At 40.7% G+C, this 23,572-nt stretch overlaps 2 protein-coding genes across 7 annotated transcripts in view; both read left to right on the top strand.

The window, feature by feature from the left end:
- Positions 1-1,375, top strand: part of PUS7 (pseudouridine synthase 7) — a 34,968-nt gene extending 33,593 nt beyond the window's left edge. For both annotated transcript variants that reach the window (XM_074984156.1, XM_074984155.1), the window contains one exon: positions 399-1,375. In XM_074984156.1, the coding sequence (XP_074840257.1) occupies positions 399-535 (137 nt within the window). In that variant the 3' untranslated portion in view covers positions 536-1,375. The remainder of the gene's footprint in view (positions 1-398) is intronic.
- A 2,383-nt stretch (positions 1,376-3,758) lies between these two features.
- Positions 3,759-23,572, top strand: part of RINT1 (RAD50 interactor 1) — a 34,934-nt gene continuing 15,120 nt past the window's right edge. For 2 of the 5 annotated variants that reach the window (XM_075016625.1, XM_075016616.1), the window contains exons 1-11: positions 3,759-3,859; positions 6,868-6,922; positions 7,841-8,036; positions 8,285-8,526; positions 9,258-9,431; positions 9,509-9,658; positions 10,564-10,720; positions 15,989-16,099; positions 16,291-16,516; positions 19,219-19,356; positions 20,234-20,433. In XM_075016625.1, coding sequence (XP_074872726.1) covers positions 3,835-3,859; positions 6,868-6,922; positions 7,841-8,036; positions 8,285-8,526; positions 9,258-9,431; positions 9,509-9,658; positions 10,564-10,720; positions 15,989-16,099; positions 16,291-16,516; positions 19,219-19,356; positions 20,234-20,433 — 1,674 coding nt within the window. In that variant the 5' untranslated portion in view covers positions 3,759-3,834. Of the gene's footprint in view, positions 3,860-6,867; positions 6,923-7,656; positions 7,708-7,840; positions 8,037-8,284; positions 8,527-9,257; positions 9,432-9,508; positions 9,659-10,563; positions 10,721-15,988; positions 16,100-16,290; positions 16,517-19,218; positions 19,357-20,233; positions 20,434-23,572 lie in introns of those variants that run through there. The other 3 variants (XM_075016651.1, XM_075016634.1, XM_075016643.1) reach the window with 3 other exon arrangements.

Raw genomic sequence — 23,572 nt, 5'->3', positions numbered from 1 at the left:
AATAAATGTAATATTTGTTTCTGTGATGATTAGTATATCTTAACAGTTTAAGAACTTTTAACATCATGATTGTGTGATATAAACTTTTGAATAAAGTACACAGCCAACTGTATCATGTAGACCATACTTGTTCCGGGTTGGAAGAGAGGAGGGCAGTCTTGAAATACGGAATGTGTGACTAAAAAGAGAGTTTTTGAAATAAAATTTGCTATCAGAAATAAACTCCAGGTCTCACATCTGCCACTTATGTGAAAATTGTAGCATGAACTGGTATTTCAGAAAACGTTTCCATGGTTGCTAAATTAATTCTTGGATTTCTTAAATTGTTCCCAATTTACATAATTTCCAGAGGAGGTATACTACATATGCCAATTATTCTCTCCTTTCTTATATAATAGAAGGTAAATTCAAGGCCTTGAAGATGGAATTCTCTCTTCCTCCATCCACTTATGCTACCATGGCAATTCGAGAAGTGCTAAAAATGGACACAAGCATAAAAAATCAGACACAGCTGAATACTACATGGCTACGCTGAACAAATGCTCTAAAGTCATGTGAAAATTTACTTGTTCAGTGTCAACCCTTGTTTTGATTTTGAAGATTTGTAGTAAAAAAAAAAAAAAATAAGTTTTTATTAGTTTCAGTGATTATATCCAAAATGGTATTTGCAAATTGACAAATACTAGATTTTTTAAAAATAATTAGTAAACAAGGTGCTTAAGCTCTATCACAACTACATCTGAAAAATAATTGGATTTAGTATGGAAGTTCAAGATCTTCAGTAATTGCTTTTCCAGAAGTACAGTGAATATTCAACGTGCTTTCATGAATTCAACGTAGACTGAAACATCTTGAAGCTTGCTTATAGAGGAATGCTAATTAGAATAAGGCATTGATGAATATTTACATTAAAGGAGTTCATCTATGTAGCCTTAGAAGGCCAACAGCTTTTGCACTGATATAGTAGAGGACTCCCTTGGCAGAATTTTTGTGCCTTTTATGTGATACAAACATGTACATCTGTTTTTATTAGTTAAGCTGTAAATTTTATTATGAAAATATTTGTGTGCATTTTTCCCCATTTTTACTACTACTACTACCTGTACCAAAGAACAGGTAGTGGAAAACAAGTTAATCAAAAAGCACAGAGAGTTCATGTCAATTAACTTCTGTGTACCAGCATATATCATCTGTCCATTGCTGGCAATGGATGGACAAAAATGTATCCTGGCATAAAAGGATTAAAAAGCCATTGTAAAACAATTGTCAGCAGTTAAGTTGCATTTTGACTTTATAATTTCTAAAACCAAACAAATAATAAACCTGTTTGTGCTGCTTGTGTAAATAAGTTATTAAATGACATTTTGCACTGTCATTGTGTTTATAAAATATTGAATGGGTTTTATATACCAGTGTGAACATTTCAGTACCTCCCTTGAAAACAAGTAGGCCGCATCTGCACGAGCAAGCTGTTTTGGAAAATCAGGCACTTTTTTGAAAGAACACATGGAGTATCCACACACAAAATGCGCTATTTTGATCCGAAATCAAAAGAATGCGGCTTTTCTTCTGGAAGCTCTCTTCTGCTTCCAGATCAGGAAGAGCATCTCCTTGCAAAAGAGCAGTCCTCATGGCGCTAAATTTTTCTATTCCTGGCCCGTTCTTTTGAAAAAGCAGGGTCTCTGGGGATGCTCTATCGAAAGAGCAGCTCAATCTTTCAATCTGCTTTTTTGTGTGGGGACATCCTCTTTTGAAAGAAGATCATCTTTCGAAAGATCGCTGTAGTATAGATGCGACTGTAATGTTGCCATCTACCCTGAGAGAACTTGTTTTGTTACAGATATAAAAATCCCTCTCATCACACACTTTTAGCCTGCTCTATCCCCCACTAAAAGCCATATGGAATATCAAAGAAATCAGTCCTGAACCTCCTCTACTGGCCTTTGAACAAACTCCCAACTTCTCTAAGTGCCTCAGAAATAAGCTCCCCATAAACCAACTGAAAGCACCAGATCCACCAAGAGCACTAAATTCAAAGCCCATTGATGGAGATATACCAATCTCACAGAGGTGGAAGAGACCTTCAGAGGTCATTCAAATCCAGTCCCCTGCCCTCACAGCAGGACCTACCACCATTCCAGACAGATTTTTTTTTAAATCTACTTGCCCCAGATGCATGAATGACCCCTTGAAGGATTGAGCTCTCAATCGTGGGTTTAGCAGGCTAACGCTCAAACCACAGAGCTATCCCTCCTAGTTATCCGACACTATTTCCAGATCTGAAGAAGTGAGTCTGCTCTATGAAAGCTCCTCACCTAATAAATTACTTCATGAGGCTGTGAAGTGCTATATCACTTCTTTTGTTTTGTGAAGATACAGACTAACATGGCTACCTCTCTATAACTACCTTCCCTTTTTGTTCTTTCCCCTCTCCCAACATGTGGTCAAAGGACCCTAAACATGCGATTCACACACAACACGTGGTATACCTCTCATCCATTGCACTAAAAGCCCGAGTACTGCTGTTTCCAATACACTCCCCCTTTGCCAGAGGTGGTGAACAGGGCAGCATAGTGTGGCAAATGCAGCTCAGGAGAGCCACACACAAGGGGCATCCCTCTCACCACTCCATGCATATGCCCCACCATTTGGTGGGACAAGTGCGTGGCAGCAGCGAGGAGGCTTCTGCAGCCGGCAGGGGCCAGGACATCTCGTGGGTAGGTTGGGCGGTGTGGCTGGGTTAGCAGTGTGGCTGTGGGCGGCTGGATGGCATAATTGGCTGGGAGCAGCTGGGGCAGGGCAGCTCTGGCGTTGGCCCTGGTGAGACACCAGCAGTTGTGGGGGCGTTAGAGTGGCTGGCTGGGGAGGGTGCTTGGCTCAGGGGGCAGGGTGTCCGGGGGGCAGCTTGTGGCAAGTGGTGCATTTCTTTTGGACACCACTGTCACAGACGAACAGATTTTGTGGAGCATAAACTATTGTGAGTAAAGACCACATCTGACAAAGTGGGTCTTTGCCAGGAAAGCTGATGCTGCACAAAATCTGTTGGTTTATAAACTGCCACAGGACTTTCAGTGTTTTTCACTCTGGCCGCATGCGGAAAGGAAATTCCACACTTGCCCTGCTTGAACCGTTTCTGGTTTTTTTGGTGGGGGGTGCGTGTGCTGCTTCTGATTTTGTGTCAGCGTCTGTTAACTTTGGCTCTTGGGAGCACCCACCATCGAACCAGAAGGAAACTTGAAAAAGGTCGTCAGTTCTACTCCCTGGTGCTCACGGCAGAACCGAGCGCCGCGGGGACCAGCCCTGACGGGTGATTGTCATAAAAAGCGCCGGTGATAGAGATTTCCCAACCCCTCCCGGGTAATTTGTGCCAGTGCATAACCCCCCACGCCAAGAGGAGGGGGGCCGGGGCCCCTCAGCGTGCTGCATGCCGGTTGGCCCGGCATGGCCGCATTTAATTTAAGCCCCTTGCCTCTCGTGCCGCAGAGCAGCGCACCGGACGCAGCACTCCTGCTGGGCTTCCCGCTACCTTCACAGACGTCTCCAGTGCTGCAGCTCCCAGAGGACCTTCCCGACACGCCCCGCCCCTTATGCCATTGGCATAAGGGCAGCAGCCCGACCAACCCACCCGCCCCATTGGCTACGATGGCAAAGCGGACGCATGCGCTGTCTTCGATGGCAGGGCTGTGAGCTCCAGATTCCGATGGGCGGGGCCCAGGCTTAGAGGCGTCACTTTCGTCCTTCCCCGCCGACTTCTCGCGGGACGCAGAGCAACTTCGGGATTTTCCGCAGCGCTAAGGAGGCGGGACAGCGTCTGGGGCTGTCGGCGGTGGCTGGATGGTTCAGGCCGGGCCTGACGCCGGTGGGTGAGGGGCTTCGGCTCCCGGCAGGCCGCGGGCCCGAGAAGGGCTGCACAGGGGCCGCTAGGCGGCATGGGAAGGCGAGTGGTGCGGGGCCTGGTGTGGTGTACTAGGCTGAGGAGCCCCGGGACTCCCGGTCGCTGGCCGAGATCTCTTGCCCCACTCGCCCACTCAGGGGTGCAGGGCTAGCGACCAGCCGCCCCTCGGGCTGCTGCGGGGGAGGAGCGGCTCTGTTCCCGCCCTCCCCAGAGAGTGGGGCGGGGTCAGGAACGTCCCCGGGGTGCTAGGGCTGCCCTGGGTGGCGTGGCACATCCCGTTGGCGCTCCAACTTCTCCGCTAGTAGCGGGTTGTGGGGACTTGCCGAGGGCGTACTCTGCCGCGTGGGTTGTTCTGGTTATGTCACTCGGAGGTGTGGAGAAAAACGCGCAGCCCTTAAAGTACACCTGTGTGTAGAGCAGTGCCTGCTCTGCGGTCACAGGGCGATGCTCTCCTGCAGTGGCCGTGAGGCAGTTTACCATCTCACCAGAGGTGCTAAATCAGTGCTGCTGCAGCATTAATGCATAGGTGGTTTGTTTAGTAGAGTAGTGCTGTCCTGGGCTGCTAAGCTCAACCTCATGCATTGCACACTAGGAAACTGTAATTATTATGAGTCCAGACAGTGGAGAGAATTTCTATATGAATTAAGTCACCATTAGCCTTTGGCCTTCTGTTTTCAGTAAAATGTGTTCTTCCACCTTGCTTTTCCTATTATTATGCCATAGTACAACTTGGTATTATGGCTTTATATCCGTTATTCTACTCTCTTCTAGTCCCAGTCATGGACTTGACTGCTATTATGCTAGGTGTTACATGAATGCAGAACATAAGACCATATGCTTTTGGGGTAAGAAATTGAATAGAAAATAAACACTAAATGGAGGCATGTAGACTGGGAACTGACTGCAGGGAAACATTGAGACAGTGTTGGGCAGCCTACATTTTTTGTAGTTGTCATAGCAGGTGAAAGTTTGAAGGAGTCTAATCAGGTAGCTTTGCAGCTGTTTGTGTATATGCAATAATGAAACATTTAAATAAGTTACTATTTGTCCAAGGAGGGGGAGAAAATAAAGAATAATGGACATTGGGTTTAAATTAGTTATTACTACTCTAGACAGATCTTGGAGTCACTGTGGATAAGTTCTCTGAAAACCTCGGTTGAATGTGCTGCAACAGTCAAAAAAAGCAAACAAGATGGTAGCAATCATTAAGAAAGAGATAGTAATGCCAGCATTCTCTCACCTAGCAACAGCCATAATCCATCATGATTTCACTTAGCACAGGGGTCAGCATCTTATAGTTCTGGATGCTGCTGGTGTGGACTCCTCTTGTGGCTCCCTGCTCTGCTGCAGGTGAAATAATGGTACTAAATTTAATTGGTTTAATGTCCAGCAGGGCAATGGGAGGGATCTGGCCATTAAGACAAGTAAATTTAGTTCCATTATTTCAGTGCAGTAGGCTAGGGAGTTGCCTGTGCTGCAGGTGGGGGAAGTGAGCAGGAGAACTGGGGGGAGGGGCAGCTGAGTCTGCCCCTGCTGGAGCTGTGCAACTTTGCTGGGAAGGAGCAATGGGTAGGGTGGCAGCTGTGGTGGTGCTTGGTGGCTCAGGCAGGTTAATCATGTGGTTGGGGGGCAGGACTGAGATGGGTAAAGCCTAGAGACGGGGGCAAATTTGGGGCTGAGAGGGGTTAAGCCTGGAGATGTGGGTGGCTGGTTTGGGGGTAAGAAGCTAAACCTGGGGATAGTGGGTGGCTTGAGGCTGAGGTGTTAAACCAGGTGTTGGGGGGTTAGTTCAGGGTTGAGGGGTTAAATCTGGGGATGGGAGGTGGGTTTGTGCAATGGGGAGTAAAGCTTGTGGACAGCAGGATGGATTTGGGGACTAAGGCAGGAAAAACCTGGAGAGATGGGGATAAGTTAACTTTCTAACTGATACAAATTGTGTGCGCTGGGGTGAAAAAAGTAAGGTTTTATGTTATTTATTAAGGACTGTCTTGTATTCAGATGCACTGTGGCTGTTGTAGTGTTGGTTTTTTGTAACTGAATTTGAAAAAATATTGCTCTTCTCGCTATTTTGGTTGCAGACCCCTGCCATAGCCAGATAACCACTTATGCGTGTGGCCAGGTTTCCTGGTGGTCTCCTAGAGTTTGTTTACAGTGACCAGTCCTGGATTTGATTGTTCTGTACTGTTGTTTAGCTCTGATTTACCCAAAATGTCTTCCAAAAGCCCAGTGATGAGTGGAAGTGTTGGTAATGCTGCTAGACAATATTGACCTTCTGTGGTTCAGCAAATTCTCTTGTTCTGCACTGGTCAGGTCCTGAGGGTGCCAGACTAGAGAGCTTCAACCTGTATTTAAGTGCATGGTATACCCATATCTTGAATACTGCATGCAGATGTGCCCCCCCCCCATCTCAAAGAAGATATATTGGAATTGTAAAAAGAAGCGAAAGGAAATATTTTTTTCACACAATGCCTCTGGAACTCCTTGACATAGGATGTGAAGTCCAAGTCTATAACAGAATTTAAGAAAGAACTAAGTTAATGAAGGAATGGCCCCTCACTGGCTATTAGCCAGGATGGACGGGTGGTGTCCCTAGCATCTGTCAGAAGCAGGGAATAGGTGATGGGATGGATCACTTGATGATTACCTTTTCTGTTCATTCTATTCAGAGTATTTTGCATTGTCCACTGTTGGAAGACAGGGTACTGGACTAGATGGGCCTTTGGTTTTACCCAGTACAGCTGTTCTTATGTAAAGGTCTAGCCCACATGACAGATAGTAGCCAAGCAGCTCAGTGTACTTCTGAAAGATTCTCAGGTAGTTTGGTGATAAGAGCCACACAAGAGCATGAATTAAAAGATTAAGAATATCAGCTCTTGCACTTCACCTTGCTTTACCTTTCAATTTTTATTGTCTTATAAGCATGTTGTCCAACATTTAAAATGCTTTTGTGTTTTGCCTGTTGCTGTGTGCAGGATCCACGCATAAAAGGAAACAGTCAAATACACCCAATGCTGTCAACTACATAAGGTAAACTAGAAAGGGATATTTTATTAAGCTGTTCCATGTGCTCATTTTTTAAAAAAAAGTAAAAAAAATTTTAAACTGATTTCTTAAATTGGTAGTGTTCCTTTAATCCACTGTTCATATTATGGCTTTAAATCTGCTTTTTGAGGTTGAAAGAAGAGCTCAGATAAAGTTTTAAAAATTAAAATCTCAATTTTTGAAGATACTGCAAGTTGTATCTTAAAGTTGTCAAGTATTTGATCAGATGAATTTTATTTTCGTCGCATAACTATATCTTCTGGTTCCAGATTTTTCTAGCCACTGACAAAGCTTATAGGCTAGGAGGTGCTGCTTCCACAGCAAAGAGTTAAGATGATCAGCTCATTTAGGCGCATTTGATAATTTATGGGAACTTTTATCTCTTACATGTTTCTGAAATGCTGTCTGTCAAATGATCATGTTCTGCTTTGTGTGAAACACCCCCTGGATAGTTTTAGTGGTGGTATTCCCACCACTTCAAAGGGGTGGTGCGTTTTTGCTACCTGTTGGGGTGAGGCAAGTCATCTGTCATTTTTTCCAGTATTTTTACACATATGATCTAGCACAGACATGAAGATGCTGAATGAGTTTTAGAAAAAAATTATGATAATAGGAATGAAAGGTGACTGCCTTCTGTGGGTAGCAGGCATGTTTCAGTTCTGTCGAGTGATGGGCACAATGTCCTCAGCAGTTTGTTTAAATAATATCATGTATTGCAGGCTTAGACCCTGGTTCTGCAAAGGATTATGCATGTGACTGTCTTTAAGCATGTGAGTAGTTAAATGGAAGACAGTATTTTAAGTTGCTTTTAACTGAACTACCTACGCTGAAATTTCTTCTGTCCCCTTCTATATGAAGGTTCATGTTAGTGCTGAGGGATGGCTAACCACACTCTTAACTCAGTCCTGCAGGTGATGCAAACATGGCAGCTATTAATTCTGGAAGGGAACAAGTCACTAGAGACCCAGATCATTGTGATATCCCTTACTATGTGGCTGAATTTGTGGAAAGAGAAGTTGGAACTGATCTTAATTGCCTAAGGAAACTTGGCAAACTTATAGAGGAGCTATCAGAAAATAAAAAGCAGTTAGAAGAACAGGTAAGCATTCTGTTAATTTATTTTTCCATTCTTTGAAACATTAAAAATATACCACCAATTGCATACATCTGATCACAATGGCACATTTTGCTAATGTCCTACACAATATTATCAGCTAACTTATCATTTTCTGATTTTCTGTTATGCTGTATTGTATATAGATGTGTGAAAAACCACATTAATATAATCATTGAAAGAAAGGTTTCTGTACTCTTTATGTCAGATGTGGTATTCTTCTGTACACACAGGTACTTACAGTTTCTTCAGAAGTCCCCAAAAGAATTCAGAAGGCCTTAAAAAATGCAGAGGATTCTAAGAAGTCTCTTAGTCAGATCTTGGGAGAAGAAACTGTTTTATTTGACTCGATTAATAACCACCTGTTGACAGCCCAGCCCTGGATGGAGGATCTTGGTGTACTGATTAGTCAAATAGAAGAGGTTGAACGACACCTGGCTTATCTAAAATGGATTTCACAAATAGAAGAGTTAAGGTAAAATAGGCCCACTTTGATTTCAAAGTGTGTGTTTCCTGTTGACTTTTGTCTTATTTAGGGCTTAGGTGTTATTAAATAGATTTGAGACACTATTGGAGTTACAACTGTTTGCATTTAAAAATATAGATTTACAACTCTTGCTAATTTAGGTTCTGACTGAAAATTTGTATCATTTTGATATGTCATTGCTTTCATTGGCAACTGAATTTGGTGACAACTGTACTTTGGACATGGGAATGAGAGGGGTTGCAGCTTATATAATTGGGAAGATGCACCTGTAATAGTGGAGTATTTAAGACTGAATATAAATTCTGTAGCTTCATTATCTATTTTTTAGCATGTAGCTGTACGAAGTCTAATACTGAAAGAGGGTCTTTGAGCATTTGCATTATGCAGGTCAACCTCTTTTTACATTTTTGGTGAGAATAAAACATTTTATGTAAAGGGTTTTTTTTTTTTTTTTAAATAAAATGCACTGCAGATTTAAAAATACTTAATGTCTCATCAAGCGCTCATTCATCTCTGGTTTTTCAATGGTGCACCCTGAACATAGGTATCGAGGGATATAGCAGTGCACACTATCAACAGCCATGTCACCAATCTGCCAACTTGGAACCCAAACGTTTGCTTTCCTTTAATATAGATTAAGACAAGTAAAATGCAATGAGTATCAGTATTGCTAAAAATTGCCCAGTGCATTCTAGTCATAATTTTGCTTTATTTTATAGTGATAATATTCAGCAGTATCTCATGACCAACAATGTTCCAGAGGCAGCTACTACTCTGGCATCCATGGCAGAATTGGATATTAAGCTTCAGGAGTCTTCGTGTTCTCACCTTCTTTCTTTTGTGAGGTCTACTGTTAAGTTCTGGCATAAAATTCTGAAGGACAAGCTATCAAGGTAGGAAATTCACTGTAGTTCTTTCATCTTCACGTTGTATTGTCGATTCCTGTTGATGTATGTATTTTCTGTTACAGTGATTTTGAGGAGATATTAAAGCACCTTCATTGGCCATTTGTTGGGCCACCACAGTCTCAGGTTTTTGGTCTTGCTGCACCGGCTAATGCTGTGGAAATACTCAGTAATTTGGAGACTCTGTTTTCTCAGCTTCTGAAATTACAAACATCGTATCCTTTTTGAATTGTCTTCCATTCACATGGAATTTTGGTAAGAATAATGAACACACTTAAGAGTCACACGCCAAAGAGTAAATGTGTGATAGTCACACAACATACTGATTAGTCAATCATGTTAATCTGGACATTTCTCATTAAGGCTGAAGTAGGCTTCTGGGTTTCATATTTCTTGTTAAAACAAAAAAAATATTATAGAAGGTACTTAATTAACAGTATTAGAAATGAAAGTTTTTTGCCAATAGAAAAAGTATAACTTTGGCAGCAGCTGTGCTGTGCCAACCAGTATTGTAGTGAGCTCGTCTCTGAGAAAATGAGGAAGATAACTAAAAATTGTGGTGGCATGTTCACTGGAACTGCTCTGGGACCACTGATATTTTTCACATAAGTTATTGAGCAGCCCTCACATAATAAAAACGGCTTGTGATCTCTGCCAGTCTGGGCTGTGTACAAATCAGAGGCTTAAGCTCTTTGCATTATTCTGAGTTTGTTTCAGTATAGTAATGACAAATCTGCGTGCTTGTCTCTGGGATGGTAGGACAATTCACATCTGTGTTGGCAACCCTGAAAAAAGCTGATCTTTTTCTTTCTTTCTTTCTTTTTTTTTAAACCAAATTGACTGCCTGATGGCTGCTATCACAAGTCAGTTGTAATCACCCTTTTATAGTAAATGCAGGTTTAAAGTTGAAATATTCTAAATACAGAAATAATTTTCACTGCAGCATTTTCAGAATTTTATAGTATATGTAGACATGTCAGTAAAGAAAGGTGACTATAGAAATGGAGTCAACATTTTAGATGCCCCTAATATGTTGAGGTTATAATGTTGAGAAGATTCTGAACTTCTGTAACAATGTTCCTGTCAATAAAATATTTTACCTTTGACTCTTAAACCTTAGAGATGAATTACTAACCAAACCAAAACAACTGCCAGAAAAGTATTCTCTGCCTCCGTCACCACCTATTATCCTTCCAATGCAAATCATGCTGAACCCTCTACAGAAAAGATTCAAATACCATTTCACCGGCAATAGACAAACTAATGTTTTAAGCAAGGTATGAGAGCATTTCTTAATTTACTTGTAATTGCAGTAAATAACCAAAAAACCCCTAACAAACCTTTTATATATTAAAAAAGTAAAATTAAAACATGCATTGATAAAGTTGTGACCCAAATACTACTCTGTGCATGGGCTCATACTTGGGAAGTTTCTGCGTGGAGGTGATAAAGCACTTGAAGACCCTCTGCAGTCCTACACCTCACTTGGCAGAGCGCAGTATTGTGCATGCTCCTTGGCAATGAGATATTCCTGCATTACACTGGCCAAATCCCATTTTTTGGTGGGCGATCACTGAGGGTAGGTCCTTCTGCAGCTGTGGGTAGACTCCACAGTCTGAGAAGAATGGATTAATTTCTCTTGGTCCACATGGAGAACCCCCTTTTATCATTGTAGCTACTTAAATTTGTGTATACAAGGGAATTAATTTGGTTATGTGATAACATTTGCATTATTTTTCTATATTTACAAATGTTAGGCTCTAGGTTTAAAATATAATTTTAATTAAAATACCCACAAAACCTTCTATTAAACTATAGATTACTAATCCCTCCTGTCCCCAAATTTGGAAACGTGTTCATTAAGTGCCCTGAAAGTCTGGTTGCTTGGATCTAGGATTAAAATGCAGGTATTGTCTATAAGAATGTCCTTTTTCTTTGTGCCCCAAATACAACTGTATCAGCATCTGAAAAGTTGATATTTAGCTTGTATGTACACAGCTTATAGTAACAATATTTTAAGGTTTAGTCTTTGTGGTTGCATGTGACTTCTTGGGTAAACTGTAAATACATTTCACCTTGGCAGTGGTTCCTGATTATTTCACTTGTGATCTGTGAAGGGCTAGTTGCATGGTGCGTGCTTCCTTTTTTATTACTGCTACAGGCTTTTCATTGGATGTGTTTAAAAACATAGTTTCCAGTAAATGGAAGCAAGGAGGAGCCAGCAGCCCAGCTGTTTCCAGTGACAGAGGATGCTACATAAAAGGATGATGGAGGGCAACTAGTCTCTGTCAGCTCCATTCTTGGTGTCTTTCCCTATCAAGCAGGAGAGACGTGCAGTGGAGAGGGGAATGAGGAAAGTGGTATCAAGTGACAGCAGGGAAGAGCAACAGAGCAAATGAAAGGGGAGACAAGTGAAGAGCAAAATTAGGGAGTCTGTTCCTTTTTTCAAAAAGACAGAACACTTGCTGCAGGGGTTCTCAAACTTTGATACTGTGACACCCCCCCCCCCCCAATGCTAAATGAATTTGCGTGACCTCACCCTCACTGCTCCACAAGTAAAGCTAACCATTTTATTTGGATTAGGATTGGACAAGAAATATGCCAATGGCTTTTGATAAGTACATTTTTATTGGAAATAGACAAAAATATCAAATTTGGAATCATATTTAATGTGAAGGATGAGCTTGTTTATTGTATAACTTCTGAAATCTGGGTTTCGTTGTTAGGGTAGCCACTTTTGTTTCTCATTCCACGTTTGCTTTTGATCAATATTTCCTTTTTATAGGAGCAACTGCAGAAAACCCTGACCCTCACAAGTAAGATTGCAAATAGGATCAGTATGTTCAGAGCTGCCTTGCTTAATTCTTTGTACTCATTTTCATGCTGATCCAAAATTCAGAGACATTGTTGAGAATTTTATTTTTAAAGCAGTGTCAGAAGAGAAGTCAATGATTTGCTCCTCCTCTGTAATAGTGAGTGTACCAGCTATTTTAAGTTTAGCATCAAATGGGTTCCTTAATCAAATTTTTCAGTATCCATACCTGAGAATAGTTCTTAAACTGAAATTTCGAATAAGTTAAATCACCATCTTCACTAATGTTTCTACTTTAAAACAATTTCTTGAAAGCAGTAACATGTCTAAATTTGAGTTTTCCATTTTGCTCTGTCACAGTTCAACTTTCCTAATAAATGCTTTCAATTTATCAGAGTTCAAGAATATTATTACTACCACTTTGCAGTGTGGTATTAAGAGTGTTCAGCTCATTGAGTGTCACTTAAATAGCTAATTGCATATTGAAATAATAGAATCATAGGGCTGGAAGGGACCTCAGGAGGCCATCTAGTCCAGCCCCCTGCTTCAAGCAGGATCAACCCCAACTAAGTCATCCCAGCCAGGACCATGTCAAGCTGGGATTTAAAACCTCAATAGATGGAGAATCCACCACCTCTCTAAGCAACGCATTCCAATGCTTCACCACCCTCCTGGTGAAATAGTTTTTCCTAATATCCACCATATATCTCTCCCTCTAACTTCAGGCCATTACTCCTTGTTCTTGCCATTTGACACCACTGAGAAGAGTTTTTCACCCTCCTCTTTAGCGCTCCCCTTCAGGAAGTTGAAAGCTGCTGTTAAATCACTCCTCAGCCTTCTTTACTGTAAATTAAACAAGCCCAAATTCCTCAGCCTATCCTCATAGGTCTTGTGCACCAGCCCCTTAATCATTTTTGTTGCCCTCCACTGAACCTGCTCCAGCAAATCCACATCCTTTTTGTACTGGGGGGGGCCCAAAACTGGACATAGTATTCCAGATGTGGCCTCACCAGTGCTGAATAGAGGGGAACCACCACTTTTGAAGATCTGCTTGAAATGCTCCACCTACTGCACCCTAGTATGCTATTAGCTTTCTTGGCTTCAAGGGCACATTGTTTACTCATATCCAGCCTTTCATCCACCATAACCCCTAGGTCCCTTTCCACTGTACTGCTGCTTAGCCAGTCGGTCCCTAGCCTGTAACAATGCTTGGGATTCTTCCGCCCCAGGTGCATGACTCTGTGCTTCTCCTTGTTGAATTGCATCAGATTTCTTTCGGCCCAATCCTCCAATTTATCCAGGTCACTCTGGATTCTACCTCTCCCCTTAGTTTTGTGTCATCTGCAAACTTGCTGAGGGTGCAATCCAGTACCTCATCCAGGTCATTAATAAAGATGTTGAACAACACCAGCCCCAGAACCAAGCCTTGCGGCACTTAGCTTGCAACCTACCACCATCCAGATATTGATCCATTGACTTCTACCCGTTGGGCCTGTCTATTAAGCCAGCTTTCTATCCATCTTATAGTCCAAATAATTTGATAAACATGTATACTACTATGCCTTTCCTCAGTTTGGTACTGGTGAGTTCATTCCTTAGTTCGAAAACACATGTCAAAATGTTTCTGTGAGATACTCATCTCACAGTAAAACAGCAAGGAAGTGTGTTTAGCACCCATCTTTCTGCAAAAGCTTGCAAACATCATTGCCTTTACAGACCTGGTTTTAATATAGTCAGCAACATTTGTGGTTGCTTGTAGAACATTCTCCAATGCTGGGCCCACATTTTTTTGAAGCAAGAGCTTGCCTATGAATTGTATAGTCTGTCCAAACAGCGCCAGGAGATTTTTGGCATATTAATGCTTGAAGTCCTCTGACAGCCTGACAATAGAGCATGCTCTGTCAGTGTATATGCCCACGCAGTTTGACCACTATAAGAGATTTAACTTCATAAAGCCATCGATTATATCTGAGATCCTCAGCTTTGCTCGTCTCTGTAATTTCTGTACAGAGGAGTAAATCGTTTATTTTACCATAAGCAAATCTAATTGTTATTAAATGAGCATCTTTAGCATTCTCCATTGCCTCATCTATCTGAATGGCATATGATTTCCTTCTTTTCTTTTTTTCAATTAGTTGCTCATTAAGATCTTCTGCCATATCTGCAATTTGGCAGCAAATAGTTTCATTAGACAAAGGGATGCTTAAAATCTGTTTAGCACAAGACTTGCCCAGCATAGTCGTAACCATATCAATAGTTGATGGCAGTATTAAATTTTCTCCATATGTGTGAGGCTTTTTGCACTAAGCAATTCTGTGTGCAACTTGATAAGAAGCTAAAAGTGATTTTGAAGGGACGCTTGTATTTAACTAGACTCACATTTTGTTTTTTCACTTAATCTTTTTCAAATGAAAAAATCTCGAGGTTTAAGTCAGCATGACTTGTTTCCAGATGTCGTTTTCGTTTGCTTTGCTTCATACTTTCAGTGGATAGCGTTTTCTGACAAATAACACATTAAGACTGTTCTATTCCAGTAATAAATATTCATGAAACCTAAAGATAGGTAACTTTCGTCATACTTTCTTGATTTACGCCTAATTTTATCAGCAGATTTGTCATTGGCTTTTTGCTTACGCCCCAACAGAAACCTTTCCATGTTGTAAGGCTAAAAATGTAAAGTAACAAGTTTTTATAAATTTATAATAATCGATTTAAAGAATGGAACTTCACATACACTCCAAAGGCTACTAAAGACGTTGTACTAGTAAAAACTACACCGCGTTGGCAGTCACACTAATATTTGCGAAAGAAGCCAAACCCAACCATCTGAGATCACAGGATCGGCATTTAGATTGCCAGTGGAGACACTGGAGACACGTGAACATTTGCGAGGGAAGCCATGCCCGAGTGTCAGTAATCATATGATCAGTGTCAATGGATTGCCAGTTGAGATATCGAAGACGTACAAACTTTTGCAAGAGAGAAACTGAATCTAGCTGCAACAACGCCCCCCCAGCCCCGAGCTGCTTGCTCTCCACAGGGCTTGCAGTTTGAGAAACATGGACTTACTGCATTAAAGGTGGTACAAATATATAAAGGTTACTTTACCATGTAAATAATTGCGTAATTGGCATAGGGATGTTACATGAACACAAATATAGAAGAGTGTCATGGAAAAAAAACATTTGAGGGATTTTTGACTGGCTGGGACAGAACAGATAATGCTTTCAATTTAAAGCACATCTGTGACCTTTGTTTTTCTTCCACTTCTCCCCTACAACACCACCTTCAGCCAAGACCCCTACCCTGGTTATGAATTTTGCTGCTATTGTAAAATAAATTGCTCTAAATAGCAAAATCTAACTTAAAGCTGCATTGGTTAACTCTTTTCCCTCATAAGATTTTTGTGGTCATGCTTGGTAAACTTGCTACATTTATAAATAGTTAAGTGTTGAACAAACATGGACATGAGTAGAATGTGTTATGGATGGTTGTAACAGTTGATCAACCATTTATTGAAACATCTAGTAATTTAACTCTTTATGTTGTAATAAGGTTACATTTTAAAAATAAAGTATGATAGGAACTAACAACTCAAACATTGTCCTTTTGTGTTACATATTTGTTTGTGGGTATTGTCGGTGAAATCTGTACTCCTGTTCACATTTCACTTGTATTTTGAGTGAAGTTAACTTTAATCTTATTGGGTGTGTGTTTTCCTTTTTTATGTAAGCCTGAATGGTACCTAACCCAGGTACTCATGTGGATTGGGAATCATGCTAAGTTTCTTGATGATAAAATCCAGTCAATATTGGACAAGGCAGGCTTCTCAATCAGTGCACGGGTAAGCAAATGTGTGTAATTATACACAGCCAAATTCTAGCTGTGGTGTAAGCAAGCACAACTTCATTAACTTTATTGAATTAGTGATAGGGCTAAAGTTAACCTAGAAAGAGTTTTAAAGCTGCATAAATACCATCAATGCTTATTTCCTGTTTCTATCTACTTTGACTTTTTTTTTCCCCCCCCTTGCAGCTTGAATTTTCCCGTGCTCTGGTAATGCTGGTTTTGGAGAAGCTGGCTACTGATATCCCTTGCCTGTTGTATGACGATAATCTCTTTTGTCATCTTGTGGATGAGGTGCTTCTGTTTGAGAGAGAGCTATATGCTGTTCATGGGTATCTCAGCAGCTTTCCCAGTTGCATGCATATTTTATCAGAAGAAACCTGTTTTCAAAGGTGGCTAACTGTGGAAAGAAAATGTAAGATTTAATATGGTTGATTTTGTTTAAAGAAGAATATATGAAGGCCTCATCATGTAATACTTTCCATACAAATAGTTCATTAAGTTAATATAAGTCACGTGAATAAAGGATGTTAGGTCAGGCCCATATCATTTATACAAGACTGTCCTGTTTTTTTAAATTAGCACTTGCTAATGCTGCTGTAATTGGTATGCCTGTTGCCTCTGGACTATGGGGTTTTTTTAGGTTTATTTCTCAGGTAAAACGTCCATTTTCTTTGTCAACGTGCCTGGGTGAAAGGATTTAAATTGATGGGGTAGTTAAAGCTAAGAATAGTAGAAAGAAAAAAAATTGCTCAACTCCATAAAAATTAGTAACAGAAAACAGAAGTACAGGGGAGCAAGTAAAGGACATTATAGGGAAGGTGTGCAACGACATCGATTATAGGGGAAGAGAAAGTGGAGCAAGTGAAAGAAGCTCATAAGGAAATCAAGAGATGCATACATGAATTCAGAAAAGGTCTTAGGTCCCTGGGAAAATCACTTGCGGCTGTGTCTACATGGGCACAAATCTTCGAAATAGCCATGCTAATTGCCATTTCGAAGATTACTAATGAGGTGCTGAATTGAATGTTCAGCGCCTCATTAGCATTAGGATACTTCCAACCGCAGCGCTTCAAAAGCACGCAGCTACCCAGGGGTCCTTTTCGAAAGTACCCTGCACCTTTTGAAATCCCCTTATTCCGATCAGTGAGCGGGATAAGGGGATTTCGAAAGGTGCAGGGTCCTTTGGAAAAGGACCCCCGTGTAGCTGCGCTGAGCCGCGCGTTTTCGAAAGCAGCGCTTTCGAAGCGCCATTTCCAGAAGCATCCTAATGCTCGTAAGGCACTGAATATTGAATTCAGTGCCTCATTAGTAATCTTCAAAATGGCAATTAGCATGGCTATTTCAAAGATTTGTGCCCATGTAGACACACCCTGTAATACACAAAGCCTGAGTTAGGCTAATATACCAAGAACAGGGAGAGATGTTGTTGTGGGCAAGGTAGGCAAGGGATCTGCCTAAACCAGAATGGGAGATACTTGAGGTTTTGTGCTAGGTCCTGTCCCTTTTGCAGAGACAGGAGTCTAACTAGTGTGCAGGGAGTCTTCTGTCTTCTGCCTGAAATTCACAACCAGGAAGTCTCTTTGGAGTTTGGTGTCTAGGATGTTGTAGCAAGAGTTTAGGATGAGAGAACCACCTCCCTTGTAACTTTTTAGGCCAGTGATAAGGGTACTCACCTGGCATGTGCAAGACTCCTGGTTCAACTCTTCCTTTTGAGGTAGGGGATATTCTGGTGGTGGTGGTGGTGGAGTCTCTTTAATTTACTGTTAAAGTGGAAAAGCTAAATACTTAACCATGAGAAGGAGTAGATTCTGGATCTGCCACATCCTGAGTGGAAATACTAACTACCAGTCTATTGAGCCACTCATGTTTATACAGATGTGGCCGCATGCACACTCTCCCTGGCTCTGGCTCTTTAAATATGCCACAGAGTATCAGCTTCAGTAGGAGAGAGTGAAGAATTCACTACAACAGAATATACTATAATGCAGGGGTTCAGACTGTCACCGGAGAAGTGGCAGATCCCAGTTCAGATCTGTTCTTCCCTGCTGCTTGCAGGGAGGGGCATGAACTGGTGGTCTCACAGATGAGTAGCTGAACCAGTGGACTAAGTTATTATGGATACCTGCCTTTCTGTTGTCTCCCCACCCTGGAGTTCTTTTGTGTAAACTCCTGTCCCAATCCAACAGGTATGCTCAGAAGCTGCCAACCAGATCCCCTTGGGCAAGTTAGACAGGAGAAACGTCTTTTGCTCTGGTTTGTGAATAGCTCTAAGACTAATGTGAGAGATGGGCATGTGCATGCCTGCTGGGAGGCAGCAAACACACATGCTCAAAGCAGAAATTTTACTGAAAAAATGTAGGCACTCAGCAAGTTTAAATGCCTAAAAGGGTTTCAGTTGGAGTTTTGTGGATTGCATTGGTCTCAAAACTGGGATTTAGGTACCTAATTTCTTTTGTGTGTTTAGTTCTGAGTAAATAACAGTTATTGAAGTGTTTTTTGAATGTATTATTTGACTTCTGGGAGGATTAGTCCAATATTTTTTATTGCAAAAGTGTATTGTACAGTTTTAGCTGTATGAAAGGCTAATACCTTATGTGAAACACAGTTAAAATTCATTGATGGATATATTAGTGTAGTAGGCTACAGATAAAAAGATGAGTAAAAATCTTAAATGAAGTACACACAAGTTTGCCTATTAAATTGCAGGTGTGTGGCTTTGCAGTACACAGCAGCGCACAACCTTGTTTTGTAGATTTAATCCTCAGGATGGATAGATATTGGTAAATTTTCAAGCAGTGATGATAATATGTAAATGTTGTAAAGAATAAGAACAGCTGAAGTAGAACAGGGATTTTCTTACCCTTTTTGGGTAAAGGAAAAACGTAGCATTAAAGGAATTAAGTACTTTAAAAGTTATGAAATTAGCTTATCAAAAAACCATATTAACTAAAGCAATTGATGTTTCAACTTGCAAATTTGCTATTTTAACCAGTGTTACTTTTTATATTTTGGGATTATTTTATTTAAAAATCATATGATTATGTATTCTCCAAAGCAATTTTAAGTAAGAAATATGCATATTTAAATTATTAAACATTTTTGTGTTCTTATCAGTTGCTCTTCAAAAGATGGACTCTATACTTTCATCTGAAGCTGCTTGGGTATCGCAATATAAAGATATCACTGATGTAGATGAAATGAAAATCCCGGATTGTGCTGAAACTTTTACAACTCTGTTACAAGTTATCACAGGTAATTTATAAAATCAGAGACCTTTCTTAAGATGAATTCTTCTGAATAATTCAAAAAACTCAACTTGTATAGTTCAGCAAGAAAATCTACATAAAAAGTCAATGCTTAGGGAGGTATCAAAGGAGTAAGGAGTAGAAATGTGTGGTTTGCATTTTAACAAACAAATGGAGTTTTTGTTCCTTTTGAACTTTATTAAATCTAGTGATAATGATCAAACTCCTATATTTGTACTAATTTCTGCAGAGATGCATCTGTTTACCTGATTGCCTGATGCGTCTGATTACCACTAGAAATATTTAAATTTGAAAAGATAAATTGAATTGTTTGTTTATGTATCACTATTAAATAGTAGGAGAAAAAATCCTGTTATCCCTTGTGAGCATTTCAGCCCAGAGAATGTCTGAGTGACCAGAAATGAATTCCTAAAAACTTTAGGTTCTAGCTAATATAAACTTTTTACTTGGGGGGAGGGGGGCGGACAGGACTAAGAGCAGGTGAATATCCAGGTGATTTTTGAGTATCACATGTATTCCCATCTTGTGAGAAGACTTCTGAAGTCCATCTAGTGTTACCAGATTGTTTTGTCAAGTTTGTTTTCAGTAAATAAGATAAAATAAAATAAAGTAAATACAAAATACTGTAGTGAAATAACTAAAATAACCATTTAGGCACCATTTCTGCAGAGACTTATACTTGTGCTTAACTTTATACATTTTTAAGTAGTCCCACTGACTGACTGACTTGGGGCTACTTGCAGGGTACAAAATGAAGCATGCATGTAACTCTTTGCAGGTGTGATTACAATATTTACCTTGTTTAAAATGTTCTTGGTTTTAATTAACTCTGGCAGATTAAAATTTTTACAACTTTTTTTCAGATAGGTATAAGAATCTTCCTTCAGCATCTAGAAAATTACAGTTCTTGGAGTTACAAAAAGACTTAGTTGATGACTTCAGAATACGGTTAACTCAAGTTATGAAGGAAGAGACTAGAGCTTCTTTAGCCTTCCGATATTGTGCCATTCTCAATGCTGTTAACTACATAGCAACCGTATTAGCAGACTGGGCTGACAATGTTGTGAGTAATTACTGTTTTGCATAAAGACATAAACTAGATCTGTCATGCGGTGCTCAACTAACACCACTTCATTCATCTCAAGATCTTAAGATACTGAATTAATCATAAGTCCTGAAAAACAGAACCAGATGTAAATTCTAATTCAGTGAAAGATGGTTAAGGATAAATTACTACTTATAATTTAAACACTGCTTAAATACTGCTTTTTTTTTGTGCAGTCTATCAAGAAACCTAAAGCAGACTAGTGTCGTGTAAGCTGGTACTGCTCCAGTATCTTATTACATGGGAGGAGACTGCTTATAGGTTCTGTTCTGTTAACTCTTACATTAATAATCTGGTAGAAGTCAATGGGAGCGCTCATGTAAGATTTGCAAGAGTAGGCGCTGGGTGGTTGAGGTGGATGTGATACAGGAGGCTTCATCGTCTTTGGATCCCCTTCCCAAGGAAACAGGGTGAATCTAGTAGGGGAAGGTTTATTTTGCCCATTATATCTGCATCTGTGCTTCACTCTTACAGCCTACAGTCCTCCTCTCTGCTTTTTCCTATTAGTAGGGTACCACCTGCAGAATGCTCCATGTTCTGTAAAAAGAAAGCACCATCGTTTCATACTAACCTTAGCTTAATTTCTTGCCTCAGTCAGCCCAGGAAGCAGTTCTCCCAGACTTTAGTTTGCTGAATATTGCATAATGTGCTTAAAGCATATAGTCAAGCTGCTAAATTTCCAGGTCAAGTTACCTTTCTGGTTAGTGCCCCACTGCTTTTAAATGCATAAGAATTCTAGTTTTCGGGAATTTTAATGCAGTATGTGAGGTTTTTTTCCTTTTCTCTTAGGTATCTTTACCTAATGTCATAAGCTGTTACTTTACAGCATATATCTATACAGCTAGAGCTGATAGTGAGTTGTTTGATCCTTCATGTGAAATCGAGACTACAGGTGTCTCTGACTGCCTGGTCTATATGGATTACATTCAGACCATGATTCTATATTTAGTGTCTGCTAGTGGAGACCTGTGAATCATAGAACACTAGGACAGGAAGGGACCTCGAGAGGCCATCGAGTCCAGCTCCCTGCCCCAATGGCAGGACCAAGTACTATCTATACCATCCCTGATAGACATCTATCTAACCTGTTCTTAAATATCTCCAGCGATGGAGATTCCACAACCTCCCTTGGCAATTTATTCCACTGTTTGACCGCCCTGACAGTTAGGAACTTTTTCCTAATGTCCAACCTAAGCCTCCCTTGCTGCAGTTTAAGCCCGTTGCCTCTTGTTCTATCCTCAGAGACCAAGAAGAACAAGTTGTGTCCTTCTTCCTTATGACTCTCTTTTAGATACCTGAAAACCGCTATCATGTCTCCCCCTCAATCTTCTCTTTTCCAAACTAAACAAGCCCAACTCTTTCAACCTTTTTTCATAGGTAACATTCTCTAGACCGTTAATCATTCTTGTCGCTCTTTTCTGGACCCTCTCTAGTTTCTCCACATCTTTTTTTGAACTGCGTTGCCCAGAACTGGACACAGTACTCCAGCTGAGGCCTAACCAGTGCAGAGTAGGGCGGAAGAATGACTTCTTGTGTCTTGTTCACAACACACCTGTTAATGCATCCCAGAATCATGTTTGCTTTTTTTGCAACAGCATCACACTGACTCATATTTAGCTTGTGGTCCACTATACCCCCTAGATCCCTTTCTGCTGTAGTCATTCCTAGACAGTCTTTGCCCACTCTGTATGTGTGAAACTGATTGTTCCTTCCTAAGTGGAGCACTTTGCGTTTGTCCTTATTAAACTTCATCGTGATTACCTCAGACCATTTCTCCAATTTATCCAGATCATTTTGAATTATGACCCTATCCTCCAAAGTAGTCGCAACCCCTCCCAACTTGGTATCGCCTGCAAACTTAATAAGCATACTTTCTATGCCAATATCTAAATCATTGATGAAAACATTGAACAGAACCGGTCCTAACACAGGCCCCTGCGGAACCCCACTTTTTGTACTTTTCCAGCAGGATTGAGAACCATTAAGAACTACTCTCTGGGTACGATTATCCAGCCAGTTATGCACCCACCTTATAGTAGCCTGATCTAAATTGTATTTGCCTGGTTTTTTGATAAGAATATCATGAGAGACTGTATCAAATGCTTTACTACAGTCTAGGTAGACCACAGCTACTGCTTCTCCCCTATCCCCAAGGCTCATTATCCTAGCAAAGAAAGCTATCAGATTAGTTTGACAAGATTTATTCTTTACAAACCCATGCTGGCTGTTTCCTATCACCTTACCACCTTCCAAGTGCTTGAAGATGATTTCTTTAATTACCTGCTCCGTTATCTTTCCTGTCACTGAAGTTAAGCTGACTGGCCTGTAGTTTCCTGGGTTGTTGTTGTTCCCCTTTTTGTATATGGGCACTACATTTGCCCTTTTCCAGTCTTCTGGAATCTCTCCTGTCTCCCATGATTTTCCAAAGATGATAGCTAAAGGCTCAGATACCTCCTCTGTCAGCTCCTTGAGTATTCCAGGGTGCATTTCATCAGGCCCTGGTGACTTGCAGACATCTAATTTTCCTAAGTGATTTTTAACTTGTTCTTTTTTTATTTCAACTTCTAACCCTACCCCTTTCCCACTAACATTCACTATTTTGGGCATTCCTTCATCAGGCTTCTCAGTGAAGACTGAAACAAAGAAGTCATTAAGCATCTCTGCCATTTCCAGGTTCCCTGTTACTGTTTCTCCGTCCTCACTGAGCAATGGCCCTACCCTGTCCCTGGTCTTCCTCTTGTTTCTAATATATTTATAAAAAGGCTTCTTGTTTCCCTTTATGCCTGTAGCTAGTTTGAGCTCATTTTGTGCCTTAGTCTTTCTAATCTTTCTCCTGCATTCTTGTGTTTGCTTATATTCATCCTTTGTAATTTTTCCTTGTTCCCATTTTTATATGATTCCTTTTTTATTTTGAGATCGTGCAAGATCTCCTTGTTAAGCCAAGGTGGTCTTTTTCCATATCTTTCTCTTTCCTACACAGTGGGATAGCTTGCTTTTGGGCCCTTAATGTCCATTTGGAAAAACTGCCAACTCTCCTCAGCTGTTTTTCCCCTCAGCTTTGCTTCCCATGGGACCTTACCTACCAGCTCTCTGAGTT

Source organism: Carettochelys insculpta, chromosome 1 (assembly GCF_033958435.1).
Source record: "Carettochelys insculpta isolate YL-2023 chromosome 1, ASM3395843v1, whole genome shotgun sequence".
NCBI lineage: Eukaryota > Metazoa > Chordata > Testudines > Carettochelyidae > Carettochelys > Carettochelys insculpta.
This window is presented reverse-complemented; position numbering and strand designations above follow the sequence as displayed.